Source organism: Onychomys torridus, chromosome 3, assembly GCF_903995425.1.
Source record: "Onychomys torridus chromosome 3, mOncTor1.1, whole genome shotgun sequence".
Classification (NCBI taxonomy): Eukaryota; Metazoa; Chordata; class Mammalia; order Rodentia; family Cricetidae; genus Onychomys; species Onychomys torridus.
In genome coordinates, this window is record NC_050445.1 from 107,973,270 (window position 1) to 107,987,754 (window position 14,485).

Consider the following 14,485-nt stretch of genomic DNA (forward strand, 5'->3'; position numbering starts at 1 on the left):
GGCCCTACAGGAAAGCTAGCATCCCTGCTAAGTAAGACTTTGGCTGGCTGGGGGAGGAGTGCCCACAGCCCTGTAAGCAACCCTCACCTGTGCTGTGTAAGGAAGTCCAGTAAACTTCTTGGTTCCCCAGAGTGAACTTTTGTGGAATTGTGCCTCAGATTGTCTGTCATTGGGCTCTTGGGAGGAGAGGTGGCTATTACTTATATTCCCCCTTGAGGAGGGATTTTAGCTACAGGTGGACATTGCTGGCAGTGTCTCACTAGGACTGAGCGCCTCTGAAGCTTGGTTCTAAGAGCTCTTCCTGTTAGGACTCAACAGCCTTGGGAGGTGAGCTTCTTGAAGGCTCCCTGGTGTAGGCAGGGACACAGGAAAACCTGAAGGCCACAGAGCTATACAGTCCAACCGAGTGTTGTCTTTTGTTACTGTCCCCTCAAAAGAATGTCAGAAAAACATACTAAGGATGGTGGCTGGGCTTTCTAGCTCTCACAGCAATAAGGTGGAGATGGTTTACTACCCGGGGTCCATGAGAGATGACACTGCCCAGCTCAGGAAGGGAGGGAGAGCCAGCATGGCTGGGAGGCACTGGGCTGGCATTTTAAGGAGCTTATCATAAATCAGGACCCAAGTTCACCCTGCTGTGCTTGCTGACTGTGGACACGTGTGACCAGCCACCTCACACTTCCACTGTCGTGCCTCTCACACTGTGAGGCCAAAACCCTTTTTTTCCTCAGGATTCTTCTGTCAGGCCTTTAGATAAGTAGCCATGGCCCAGAGAATTAGACCTACCAGAGGTTCAGAAACTTTGGAGATTTGGTGACTCACCTACTCCAGAAGTTGAGGTGTGAGAGCCCATGAGAGATATCCCTCTGCGCCCATCAGTTGGGCACATGCCTGTGTGATGGTTGTTGATGGTGTTGGACAGGCTTGGAGAGGCACTGGTTTACCAGGAGCAGAGCACACACAAGTGGAGACTCTGCCATTTTCTTCATGTGATCTTTTTCCCCCATCACTGTCTTTTGGGGTATTATCATCATGTTTAGTCATTGGCACATCTTTTAACTTCCAGAGCTGGATTTAACCATTCTTTTTAGAAATCAACTTACATTAATTGACATTTTCTTCCATAAATGAAGTGTAAAAACTGGGAATTTCACTGAGACTTTCACATTAAAGAAATCTGTAGCTGGGCATAGTAGTGTCTCTGGTCAGGCCCTCAGGAGGCTGAATCAGGCAGATCATGAATATAAATGAACCTGGGATGGAATATGAGTTCAAAGACATCCTGGGCTACAGATCAAGGCCTTGTTTCAAATAGAAAAGTATGAAGATTCATTGAAAGTGATCAAAGAGGCACCCCTTCCCAGTCAGGAATTCTGAATTTACAGCCGCTTCTCAAGATGAGTGCTTTGGCTTATGTCTAAATATTGACATATTGGATGGCCTACACAAACCTTGTTATGTGTATGGATGCTTTGCCTGAGTGTATGTGCTCTATATGTGCTCCTGCAGAGGGCAGAAGAGCACACTAGATTCTTTGGAACTAGCATCACAGATGGCTTACGAGCCTCCATGTAGGTGCTGGGAATAATCCAACAAGTGCTCTTAACCATTTAGCCAACTCTCTTGCCCCCAGAATCTTCTAATTTTTATACACACACACACACACACACACACACACACACACACACACACACACACATAATGTATGGATTTTTTTTTCATGTTTATCTAAGCACCACTGTGTGTCTAGCGCCTATGGAGGCTAGAAGATGGTGTTAGATAGTTTGAGCAACCATGTGGGTGCTGCGATTGAAACTGGTTCCTTTGGAGGAGTGGCCAGTGCTCTTAACCACTGAACCACCTCTCCAGCCCTAGCCTGTAAGAACCTTCTAACACCAAAGAACAAGAACACAGGCTTAGCCAGCAGAGTGCCCCTGAGCTGCATTCCCAGCCCAACTCATTCTTAAAATTCTAATGCATTCTTTCCACAAGGGCTGTGCTGGTGTGTGTGTGTGTGTGTGTGTGTGTGTGTGTGTGTGTGTGTGTGTGTGTGGTGTGGGTGGCAGAATGCCTTTTCTGCACTTGTGTACTTTTGTTGTACTTCTGTGTGAACATTTGATGCTGTAAGCTGTGTCCATGTGTTTCCCTACATTGTGCCTCTGTGTTCAGCACATTTATGGGATTTCTGATACCAGAAGAGCTTGAAGTTCTGTTGAAAGTTCTTGACATTCTTTTCTTATAGTTCTGTGAGGATGTTGGCTCCTGTCATGTTGCTTACAATAGGAAGTTTTCTTGTGTTTTAGGATTTGGTGTCTTGCTCTATTATTCAGGTTGGCCTTGATCCTGAGTCCCAGTAACCCAACCATCTCTTCATTTGATGTATTGCTATTAGTGATTGCAACATTCCAAGTGTCTGTCCTCGTCTTCCTGGCTGGTCTCCACTGGGCCCCTCCCTTAGGTTCTGAAGTCTTCTGCTGTACACTGTAACCCAAATCCATACAATAGCTGACACATTCTCTTAGGTTTGTGCAGCACCAGGGAATACCAGGCTGCTGCACTTCTCCAGCATCATATCCTGTAAAAAGGTCCTCAGACAGTAGCTAGGTCCTGCCACCCCTCAAGCGTAGTCCAAAGCTTTGTAATTGTCCTAACTAGTGTTTTGTCAACTAGACAGAGGTATAGTCATCTGGAAAGAGGGAACCTCAATTGAGAAGACACCTCCATCAGACTGGCTTGTAGGCAAGTCTGTAGAGCATTTTCTCGGTTAATGATGGATGTGGATAGTGCCATTCCTGGGCATATGTTCCTGGTGGTATAAGAAAGCAGGCTGAACAAGCAGTGAGAATCAAGCTAGTATGTAGCATTTCTCCGTGGTCTGTGCTCAGTTCCAGCCTCCAGGTTCCTCCTGACTTTCTTATAATGGACTATACACTATATGTTGGAGAGGTAGGGAAGAGAGATGGCTCAGTGATTAAGAGCACTGGCTGCTCTTCTAGAGGACTAGGTTTAATTCCCAGCGCCTATATAGTAGCTCACAACCATCTGTCACTATTTCCAGGGGATCTGACCCTCTCTTCTGGCCTCCATTAGCACAAGGCATCACACTGGTACACAGATGTACATGCAGACAAAACAGACCCATTAAAAAAAATTTAAAGTTATAAGTTGAAATAAACCTTTTTCTTCTCCTACTTGCTTTTGGTTGTGGTGTTTATCACAGCAGCAGAAAACAAACTAAAACAGTTCTCAAATTTCAGGAATAGGGAAACAGAAAGGAAGGATGGACCCAAAGCAAGACCAAACCCAGGAGGGCCAACGCTCTGTCCTGTAGTTCAGTTCCAGCATCCCATTCATGTGGTGATGGTATGACTGAGCTGTGGTGGGCCTGAGCAGCCCTGCGCCTGTAGCCTTCCCAGTTATATCCCACCTAGCCTGTTCCTAGGGCTGGCTCTACTTGTTACCTACAGCTTCCATCCTCCTAGCATCTTCCAGCATCAAGTCTCCATTACAACTTAGGCTGCATCCTTACAGCTTCATCCATGCATTGTTTTCTCAGGTCACCACAGCTCTCCATTGAGTCTATGCAGAAGTCTATATGACTCCTTAACTCTTGCATCTCTTACATTCTGTAGGTTTGCTAAACCAGCATCATGGGATGGTACCATGGTCTGTTGCCAGCTCAAGCAATAGCTGGACTGACTTGGCCTCAGCTGCTATGGCCTGAGTGCCTAGGCAGTAGAGCACAGTGAAACAAATAATGGGAAAACATTTTGCTAGGATGCCTCATGGTCACACAGTAACACACCTGGAGGGCTCCTGTGAACATGTGCTGTTGAGCCCCGCCCCCAGAGATGGTGCAGCAGGTTTCAGACATACTCTGCACCTGCATCCCTCACACGTGAGAGATTCTAGGTGATGCTGATAGTCTAGGGATTGTAGTCTGAGGACCTGCGATTCAGAAGCAAGTTACTGGGGACTATTTGGAGCACACAAGAGATGCAGAAGTTAGGTAAATTGCCTCTTTTCCCAAATCCCCTTAGGTGTCTTCACTGGCCATATTCCATTTCAGGTCAAGAAGTGATACATGGCCACAGCTCTTCTGACAGTGAGTGAGTGGCTGGTTGGGACACGCTAAGGATGCAGGAGAGAATGTTAAAGTGGTTAGGCTTGGAGGCAGGGGGTGCTGGTCTTTCTCACTAGCTGTCGGACTGTGTCTTAGTCGATATTCTGTTAGATGAGATGCTCAAGCCTGGTCCTTGATGTAACTCACAGTCTGGAGGTCCGAGAGCACCGGTGTTTGTTCAGCTCTGCCTTTCGTTTGCAGCCCCCTTGGCTGTCTCCCTCAAGGCAGGTGGATCGTGATGGCACCATGTGCAACAGGAGGAGATTGCATGGTAAGAGAGGAAGCCAAGAGTTCATGAGCCAGGCTTGCTCTTTCATAACAGCCCACTCTTCCAGGCGCTAACTAGGGTACTAGACCTGCCTTTATTCCTTTCAAGGCCATGCCTCTAGTGACCGAACTGTCTTCCCCTAGGTCACACGTTTTGTTTTTAATTTCTTATTTTTTTCTTAAAGGTTAGGTTTTTAAAATTATGTGTGCATGTCTTTGTGAGTATATGTATGCAGGTGCAGGTACCTGTGGTAGCCTTAGGCATCAGTTCCCCCGGAGCTAGAGTTATAGGCAGTTGTTGTGAGTTGCCCAAATGGGTCCTCTGCACTCTCAATCACTGAACCATCTCTCCAAACCCCCCCCCCCCCAGTCATTCATTTCTCTCTTTCTTTCTGGGGGGTGGAGTGTGTGATCATAGGGGTATGCCTGCCACTGGTCAGAGAACAGCCTCAGTGTTATTCCTCACTGTCCACCTTGGCTGAAACAGGGGCTCTTGTTATTCACTGCTACCCACACCAGGCTAGCTGATGTGCAAGCTTCTGGGGATTCTTCTGTCTCCCATCTTGACATAGGAATGCTGGGATGGCAGGCATGTGCTACTGCTGCTTGCTTTATGTGTGTGCTAGGATTTGAACTCCCATCCTCATCCTTACTCAGCAAATGCTTTACCAACCGAACCATGTCTCCAGCCCCAGGCCACACCCTTTGAAGTTTGTACCAGGCTGAGGGCCAGTCTTCTAGCACATGAAGTTTGGGTTCTCAAAGCAATGGAAGTCATGGCAGACCACAAGCTAGCTAGCTTCTCACCTGACTTGCTCAGCCCTGTCTGAATGGGGGTGTCAGTAGTCCTTGTTCCGAGGGTTGTTGAGGGAGGAGATGAAAGAAATTGGTCGTGAGACACCTAAGCAAGCCCAGGACACCTTGACCTTGGAGTCAGCTCTCACTTTCTCTTTCCTGGGGACTGAACTCCTGTCCAGCAGTTGTCATTCAAATCAAAAGTGCTTATGCGCCGGGTGGTGGTGGTGGCGGCGGTGCTGCACACATTTAATTCCAGCACTTGGGAGGCAGGGCCAGGTGGATCTCTGTGAGTTCGAGGCCAGCCTGGGCTACCAAGTGAGTTCCAGGAAAGGCGCAAGGCTACACAGAGAAACCTTGTCTCGAAAACCAAAAAACAAACAAACAAAAAAGTGCTTATGTTCTCTGCCCGTATGGTAGGTTCCCCAGAACCTGTAATTTCCTGGGGGGTTGGCCTGTGTCCTGGGCTCTTGTCGGGAAAGATATTTTTACACAGAATAGACATGGAATGCACAGAGAGTGGTCAGAACAAGAGTCACTCTTTGCAATGGTAAGCTAACTCCTGAAAGCCAGTGTGGAACCATCAGCTACAGCCCTTTTGGTAATACCAGTGAGAACCCCACTGGGACCCAGATGTAGAGAAGAGCTTGCTTACTTCGGGGGATGGTCAGATGCCCACCCGTGTTAGCACTCTTCAAGCAAGGGTCTTGACAGCAGGTCCCAAGAGTCAGTGCTGGAGATGGCTGTATTGGTATCCAGCATTTCACATCTTTACCTTCCCGGCTTTTCTTGTCTCTTTTTCATGCCCAGAACTCTCAATGCCTTCTGATCAGTATGAGCTGCAGCTTCAGAACAGCATCCCAGATCCTCAAGGAGACCCTACCCAGCCTGTGGCGGTCCTGACACAGGAAACATCAAGGGTGACTGCCATGCAGATGGGACAGAGCAACCTGGTCCTGGGCCACAGGAATATCCTCTTCTCTGGCACTGTGTCATGCCTACTACTTTGAAGCCAAGTTGTTTTTCTCCTGTAAAGCCAGCCAGGACTAAAAATAGCACTGTTTTCTCCATCTGTCTGAAAATCAGAAAGAACCTAAATAGCAACCCGCTGAGTGGAATTGCTCACCTCTGTGGGTGACTCACAGAGACTCCCAGAGACAGGAGTCTGTGGCGGAGGCAGACGTCATTCCAGGCCTCTGGAAGCTTCTCAGGAACCACAGCCCCCTCATAGGAGACCCGGCAGAAGCTGTGAATACTGGCACATAGGTTGTTGATAACCCAAGATTGATTGTGTGCCATGTGGCTCTTTGGGGTCCCTTGCAGAGAGCCTGGTTTGTAGGGTAGACAGTACAGCGAGGGTCTTGACTCACCAGCACCTGTGCTCGAATTGGCCTAAGGCAGGGGTGCTTCACCCACCTCTCAGTGCACATGCTGTCTGCATGATGTTCAAGCCGTTTGAGTCAGGCTGGAGCCCCAGCTGCTTTCCATTTTGTGTCTTATGTTTTGTACCTTAATTAAGAATTCAGGTATCCGCATGCAAGGAGCTTCTAGGCTGCCCAACAGTACCATCTATGTGGTTGAAGCTGGGTACCTAGGTAAGTGTGGTCCCCTGGGGTTTCCTGGACATTGATTGCTTGTGACTCCATTAGTTCAAGAAATCAAAAAGTAAAAGCAAGAACTAAGGCTCAGCTTGGCAGTGTATGTCTTAGCTAATGTGAAAGTGGCCCTGAGTTCAATTCCTAAGACCAGCCAGCAAGAGCAAACGCACAAAATTGAAGAGTTACAGCAGCTCTCACACTGGCCATGTCCTCTGTCTGCCAGGCTCAGATCCATCTATCCTCAGCCCCAGTATCATGCAGATCTGACTGTTGCTATGAACCTGACAAGGTTGGGGACCCTGTGCTGAGCTGGGTTACAGAGCATCTTTAGGTTGACATGACAGTTGGCAGTGCCGTGGCCAGGAAGAAGAAGGAGGCATTAGAGAGAGGAAGGAACCACTTGTAGCAGTAAAAGACCCCGAGGCCCAGTAGGGCCTGAGAGCTGCAATGATAGCCAGCGTCAAGGCCTTTGGGATATGTGTGTTATGGGCATCACCATGGCAGCGTTTCCTGGGGTCTGAGGCAACTCACCTGTGGAGCACACGCTTCAGCCAGAAGAAGGATGGCCAGATGGGCAGCAAAACCCTTGAGATCCTCTTGTCAGAGAGCTTGTGAGCCTCTTGTGATGCAGAACCCAGTTGGCAAATAGCAACCCCGGGGAGGGTGACCCTTTGTCTCAGCAGCATCCTTTGCCTGATTGGCCTGTGATGAGACATAGCTTCACAGCAGAGGCTGGTACAAACAGGTGGCAGGACTGTGGTGGGAGTAAACACCAGGGCAGAGGAAAGGCTTCTGGAGGTTTTGTGTGAGGCAGGTGCTGTGTCAGACAGAACTTCTGTGGTGGGAAGGGTGAACAGAGTGAACAGCTTGGCTGGTATTGTGGAGATGAGAAAGCAAACGGTATCGTGGGAATGGAAGTAGCTAGTCTGGCATTCTGTGTGGGAACAGGGCTAGCTCAGTACCCTCAGAGACCCAGATACACCTTGTCCAGAGCTCTCAAGTACTCTCCTAGCCTGGGACCCAAAACCTGCCCTAGCTTCAGGCTCGATCTGCTAAGCCTGAGAGCTTGGACCTTCCATGGCTACAGGTGTGACACAGTATCACCACAGTGTCCTCAACCTCAGAGTCTAGACTGCCATGGGCTTGGCTGGACCTGTATGAATTTAGGATAGACTAGATTGCCACAGCCTCAGAGCTTAACCTGCTGAGGGTCAGATTCAGGCTGATGAGTCCATGAGTGTTCAGAGTGTGTATGTTCAGTGTTGGTCCCAGGAATCAGAAAGATCACTGTGGTTCTCTAAGTCAGGAATAATGGTGGCCATCAGGTTCCATACCCCATGTATCCCCAGCAGCCAGGCCTGGTGAACATTCTGGGACCTTCTACATGGGTAGGAGTATAGTGCTGAGCCTCAGCTTCTTTCTCAGCCCTGCTGCCCTTGTAACCTGAGTGTTGAACCCCCTCCTTCTTGTTCTAGGGTTCACAGTCCACCCTGGTGATAGATGGGTTCTGGAGACTGGACGTCTATATGCAATCACCATCGAAGTCTTTGATAAGTCTAGCAACAAGGTCTACCCATCTGACGTGAGTGCCTGCAGGGGTTCTGATGGAGGGACAGATGATGTGGGATCATTTGGAGCAAGTGTCCAAGGAGCAGCCAAAACCACATGGGTCCCCACATGGGCAGATCAAAGCTTCTTGTGATACTCCTAGGGCTGTGGAGATAATATCATGGGGTCCCTGTTAGACTATAAATCGGCATCATCCTCTCACGCAGGGCTGAAGGTAGCTACCCCAGGCAGCAGGGCCAATGTGGATAGTAGTGGTGATGATGGATCTGTGCATTGGCCTCCTGTTCCTTACATGGGGTCCCTGAGGTGAGAGTCCATTTTGCTTTGAAGATGGTCAGGTGTCTGAGTCTACCTATTGCCTTCCAGAAACTCTCAAGTGACCAAGGCTGCCACATTTAGCTTCTGGGAAGCCATGCAAGATGAGTTGGGGAGTGTTGGCCAGCTTCCTATCCCTTAGAAGAACTTCCCAGTGCCCTCACATAGATCATACAGACTCTTGCTGTGGTACTAGAGATTTTAGAAGGAGGCTAGGCTCCTTTTTTTCTTTTGGTAGAGGTCTTTCTGTCCCCTGCTGGACAGTGACTGAGCCCGTCACTATGTTTGAAACCCCTGCTGTCAGGGACTCAGTTCTCTTTTTAAATTTACTGGTCCCTTCCTGCAACTCTAGGACCTGGGAGAGTGATAGTTAGCTGTCACCCACCCTGAGCGTCACACATCCAGCTATAACCATGGTGCTTGGGGTCTGACTGCTATGCAGGGAAGGTGGCTGGGAGAGGTCAGAGGACTCAGGCCTCGTTCCTTCTGTCCACTTTGTGTGAGAGGCTTTTGGGCCACCAAGGCTCTCAGCCTGAGTTGGCTGCTGTTTGGGAGCTCTCCCAGCTTTTGAATGTCACACTCATCTTTTAGAAGCTCCCCTTACCCATCCTGCTTGCTTTTCCAGAACATCCGAATTGAAGCTGTGCTTCCTGCTGAGTTTTTTGAGGTTCTGTCATCTTCCCAGAATGGGTCTTATCATCACGTCAGGGCGATCCAGCGTGGCCAGACGATCATCAGTGCAACCCTCACCTCTGTGGTGGACCAGGCGAGTTGATGTCAACCCTTGCCCATGCCTTAGGCCCTGAGCCCCCGTAACCCAACTCTGAAAGTAGAAATGTCAGTTGGCAGGTACTTTGCCCCAGGACCCTCCCTGTGCCACTCTGGTTCCTGGGGAGACTTTCCCACTTTGGGCTTGAGCTCCAGTGCCCGCGGCTGTCCAGAGCTTGTTGGGGACCATCCTGTTGCCACAAGCTTTCTCTTTAACCACGCTGCACCTACCCTATAAAAGTGGTCTGCACCTTCCGAGATCAAATACAGCTTTTGTTTGGGGGCCCACTGGCACCCCATTAACTGTTTGTCTGCTTGAGTCCTCCAACCTTCATTTTGTCTTGTACTGAAAAGCCTCATCAGTTCTAGGGGGAGCAGTATTTTACCAGTCGGCACATTGTCACGGGTCTTCCCCTCACTGCCTGCCTCACACAAGCCCTCTAGACCTGTGAGAGGCAATGTGTGTAGAGACAGGAAGGGCCTGTGCCGCAGACAGTGATGCCTTATCACTGGAGCTCCGGGTTTTAGGTGAGATGTTCCAGGCCTCAGTTTCTTTATCTGTAAAGTGGGGACAGCCACATCCACCCAGTGAGGGATATCTGAGGACTCAAATAAGTAGCATTTACATGAGTGGTCTCCCCCACCAAGCCTGCTGTCTTTTCTATGTTCTTAGGAACAGCACAAAACTACCTTTTATGGCCTGGTCCTCAGGGAGGGTAGGGTTTGGGTGGCAAGAAAATAGCTAGTGATAAAGTGGTTGCCATGGTGACATGCAGCAATCTCATCCTTGCAGGATGGAGGGGTCCATGTGCTTCAGGTACCTGTGTGGAACCAGCAGGAAGTGGACATTCATATCCCCATCACACTCTATCCCAGCATCCTGACATTTCCGTGGCAACCAAAGACAGGAGCCTATCAGTACACCATAAAGGTGGGTGAGAGACTGCTTTAGGTGCTTTCTTTGGGGTGTTTCCTTGGGATGATGGCTCTGTTTTTATTCTTTTCTGTATTTATTTATTGAGACAGGATCTGAACTATATAGGTCTCACCAGGTTGGCTTAGAACCAATTATCCTGCTGTTGCAGTTTGTCTAATGCGGAGACAGGTGTATTCCACATCTGGCCATCCTCTTGCCTTCAGTTTTATTCTCGAGAGGTAGTAGACAGCTTTAAATGAGACAGGCCTTATGGTTTTTATGATTCCTAAGGTGTCTATCACAGCAGTGTAACTAACAAGATAAAAAACAACCCAACCAAAAAAAAAAAAAAAAAAAAAAAGGTAAGTTGGGCAGCATTGTCACATGCCTTTAATCCCAGCACTCGGGAGGTAGAGCCAGGTGGATCTCTATGAGTTCAAGGCCAGCCTGGTCTACAGAGCAAGATCCAGGACAGGGACCAAAGCTACACAGAGAAACCCTGGCTCAGAAAAATAAAACAAAACAACAACAAAACAAAAACCCACAGTAACTGTCCTGATTAGTTAGGCTAGAGTCATCTGAGACAAGGTAATGAGACTGGCCTGTGTAAGCCTTTGGTGTGTTTTCATGACTGATGATTGAGCTGCTGGGCCGGTGGTCCTGGGGTGTGCACTGAGTGGGGCAGGGTGGTGCACACCTTTAATTACAACACGCAGGAAGCATGTCTCTGAGAATTCAAGCCCAGTCTGGTCTATGTAGGGAGTTCCAAGACAGCCAGGGACTACATAGAGAGACCCTGCCCTAAAACAAATGAATAAACAAACAAACCAACAAACCAAATAAATACACAGAAGGAAAAGAAAGAAAGGAAAAAGGAAAAACAGCAAGGGGAGCAAGTGAGTGTACTGCATTCTCCATGGCCTCTGCTTCAGTTCCTGCCTCCAGGTTCCTGCCTTGTTTGAGTTCCAGTGACTTCCCTCAGTGATGGACTGTACCTGGAATTGTAAGATGAAATAAGTTCTTTATTCCCCAGGTTGCTTTTGGTCCTGGTGTTTATCACAGCCACAGAAAGTAACTAAAACACAGAAATGGAGTATAGGTCTGAGTTCTGCTTAGCAGTCATTTCTAAGAGACACTATTTTTGAAAGTAATATAAATATAATTACAGGGAAAATTTAAATCAAGTGGAAATATCAGCCTCCCTACCACATGCCTAGCCTTAGTGCCCCTCGATGCTCCCAATCCCCCATAGTTCTGGTCATCAGGGAGTGCTCTTAGCTAGGGCTCAGGCCCAGTAGTCAGCCAGGTCCCATCACTCCTGTAGTCCTCCTGCAGAAACATGACAGGTATCCTGTCTGCACTGGCACCTGCACACTGAAGTAGGTCAGGGTTTCAGGCTGACCTCTGACCTAGAAGAGGGCCTGAAGATGGTTAAAAACAGGCAGAGCTACGCGCTGGGTGCACTTCTGTTGGCCCCAGAGCAGAATTCCACAGGTGGATCCATGACCAGGGTGGTTTCTACCCAGGTCTGAGCTCTTGGAGGTGACACTGTCATAGCTGTGTATTTGTGTGTCAGTTGCCAGGTCCCCCAAGTAGGAAGACTGGAAATGAAATGAGATGAGATGGAGGAAAGGTAGGGGGCAAAGGGAACCTCTGAGGAAATGTTGACCTGTACCACATTTTTCCATGGGCAGGATTTTGGCTGTGTGTGTAGGTATGATTTTTAAATTATTAATGTGTGTATATGGTATGCTATGTGTGTGTTTGGGAGTGAGCCCATGAGTGTGTGTGTGTGTGTGTGTGTGTGTGTGTGTGTGTGTGTGTGTGGTGTTTGTTTATGGTTTCAACATGAGTGTGAATGTAGGTGTCAGATGTGACTGAGTGTAAGGAGACATGTGAATGGTGAGTGTGAACATGTGAATGTGTGGCAGTAGGTATTTGTGAGCAGGCCAGCGTGTGTGTGTGTGTGTGTGTGTGTGTGTGTGTGTGTGTGTGAGTGAACTAAACCTGGGTGTGAATAGATGAGCTGAGCGTGTTTGTCTGATAATAAGTGAGAGCATACATTTACCCCAACCCTGTATTTCCCCAGGTAGAGAGGGGCAAGGGGCTGATGGATCCCATGTCATTTTCCTCCCTAGGCCCATGGGGGCAGTGGGAACTTCAGCTGGTCTTCATCGAGCTACATGGTTGCCACAGTCACCGTCAAGGGTGTCATGACCACGGGCAGTGACATTGGACTCAGTGTGATCCAGGCGCATGATGTTCAGAACCCTCTCCACTTTGGTGAGATGAAGGTAAGTTGGCAGCAGGGCATTGGGTGGACAGGTTCGAGATAGAGGCTCCAGCTGCCCCTCGGGCCTCGTTCAGAGCTCCTCTTCCTCTGCTATAGTTGTGGTATGTGGGGGATCAATGGGCCCAGCCCAGCCCTGATCTCGAGGAGTCAGGCCCCATAGTGATGGGCAGTCAGAACTGACTCCATGGCTGCACAGGTCGTGATGGGTGGTTCCCGCTAGCTGTGCTCCAGCCACTCAGACCCCACCTCGGGGAGACTGGGATAGCCCTCCTGACTGGGAGGAGAGGCCTGGGGAGGAAAGGGTTGAGAGAGAATCCTTGCTGTCACCCCCACCCATTCCAGGCGCTGGCTCAGCCCTTCACCTTGTCCTACCCACTGTAGAACTTAGTAAACACCAGCAGCCCAGCTAGTCTTACTCCTGATGGGCCTGGGCTTCCTCTCTTTCTCTAGGTGTATGTGATTGAGCCCAGCAGCATGGAGTTCGCCCCGTGCCAGGTGGAGGCTCGAGTGGGCCATACCCTGGAGCTGCCCCTGACAATCAGTGGTTTCATGCCTGGTGGGGCCAATGAGGTGGTCACCCTAAGCGACTGCTCCCACTTTGACCTGGTGGTGGAAGTGGAGAACCAGGGTGTGTTCCAGCCATTGCCAGGTAAACCAGGAGCAGAATGGGAGCCAAGATGGTGTGGGTTCTCTGTGGGTACCAGAGGGGCCACAACCTAAGGGATGGCCCTTGCCCCTGCTCTTGTCCGCTCTGAATCCTGCCTGATTTTATTTGACAAGCCACCTCTATGCTTGTATCTCTTCCATGCATGAGTGGAGTCTCCTGCCCATGTTCATAGTTCAGTTCATGAAGTACGGACCGGTGCCGAGCCTCTATTGTATACATGGGGTCCCATCGTAATGCCTATGACAGGCCCAGGCCACCCTGAGTACATTCTTCTCTGCCTCCTGTCCTGGAGGTGGTATTGGCAGTGACTGTGACAGTGCCAGCCCTGCATGTGTAAGGCAAGCAGTTTGCCTGGCTGACCTCATTTAGACCTAGAACAGGAGCTGCTGGTGGGCCGTGTGTCCAGTTAAGACACTGGGGCAGCTTCATTCCTTATAGTCACACATGGCCTGTGCATGGATGGGGAACAGACCTGCAGCTCCAGTTTCTGTGAGCTGTGGCCTCCCAGAGGTGTGGATCCAGGCAAGGTAAGGATTAGGTCTGATTTGCAGGTTAGGAAATCTGTAGGATACTTGGGTTATGAGTAGGAGCAGGCTGTGGGCAGGGTGTTGGTGAGAACAGGGACAACATTCAGTGCGTGAATGTGCCCGTGCCATGCCCCAAAGGTGGGGCAGGGCTTATCATGGTGAGCCTAGAACATCAGGACCTATTCTGTCACTGAGGGCTCACACCTAGAGGCGAGAGCCACTGAAGGTATTTGAGCAGAAAGGGATGTAAGTCTCATAGCACAGATGCTTTCCAAGTGACTGTAGTCTCTGTGGTTGTGATGACATCCAGAACTGCACAGGGCAGAAGGACATCTCTGAAAAGTGTCCAAGCAAAGTCACTGGCTGGTGGCCTTAGAAAATCTAATGTTTCCACATGTTAGCTATTTCGGATAGAAGAAATGGCATTTTGAGAGAGAGGGACTGCTGACAGCCAGAGATGGACTATCCCCTGTACTGGCCTCACATCACAGGGTGTCTGTAGGGTGCCATTCAGGCTTCTGGGGCTAGTTCAAAGGGAAAATCTGGGGCCTGTAATTCAGCAGTCCCAGGGCTGATAAGCCCCTTCACTTACTGGCATTCTGTTCAACCTCTCTGAGGTTTCTCCACGGGTCATGAAGTAACAGGTG

The 14,485-nt window shown here is 49.4% G+C and overlaps 1 protein-coding gene across 1 annotated transcript in view; it reads left to right on the plus strand.

The window, feature by feature from the left end:
• Nup210 (nucleoporin 210) overlaps positions 1 to 14,485 on the plus strand; it is a 99,093-nt gene that overhangs the window by 28,892 nt on the left and 55,716 nt on the right. Inside the window, exons 7-13 of the mRNA XM_036181791.1 lie at positions 5,996 to 6,154; positions 6,712 to 6,780; positions 8,259 to 8,365; positions 9,293 to 9,433; positions 10,229 to 10,366; positions 12,490 to 12,645; positions 13,095 to 13,293. Of these exons, the coding sequence (XP_036037684.1) occupies positions 5,996 to 6,154; positions 6,712 to 6,780; positions 8,259 to 8,365; positions 9,293 to 9,433; positions 10,229 to 10,366; positions 12,490 to 12,645; positions 13,095 to 13,293 (969 nt within the window). The remainder of the gene's footprint in view (positions 1 to 5,995; positions 6,155 to 6,711; positions 6,781 to 8,258; positions 8,366 to 9,292; positions 9,434 to 10,228; positions 10,367 to 12,489; positions 12,646 to 13,094; positions 13,294 to 14,485) is intronic.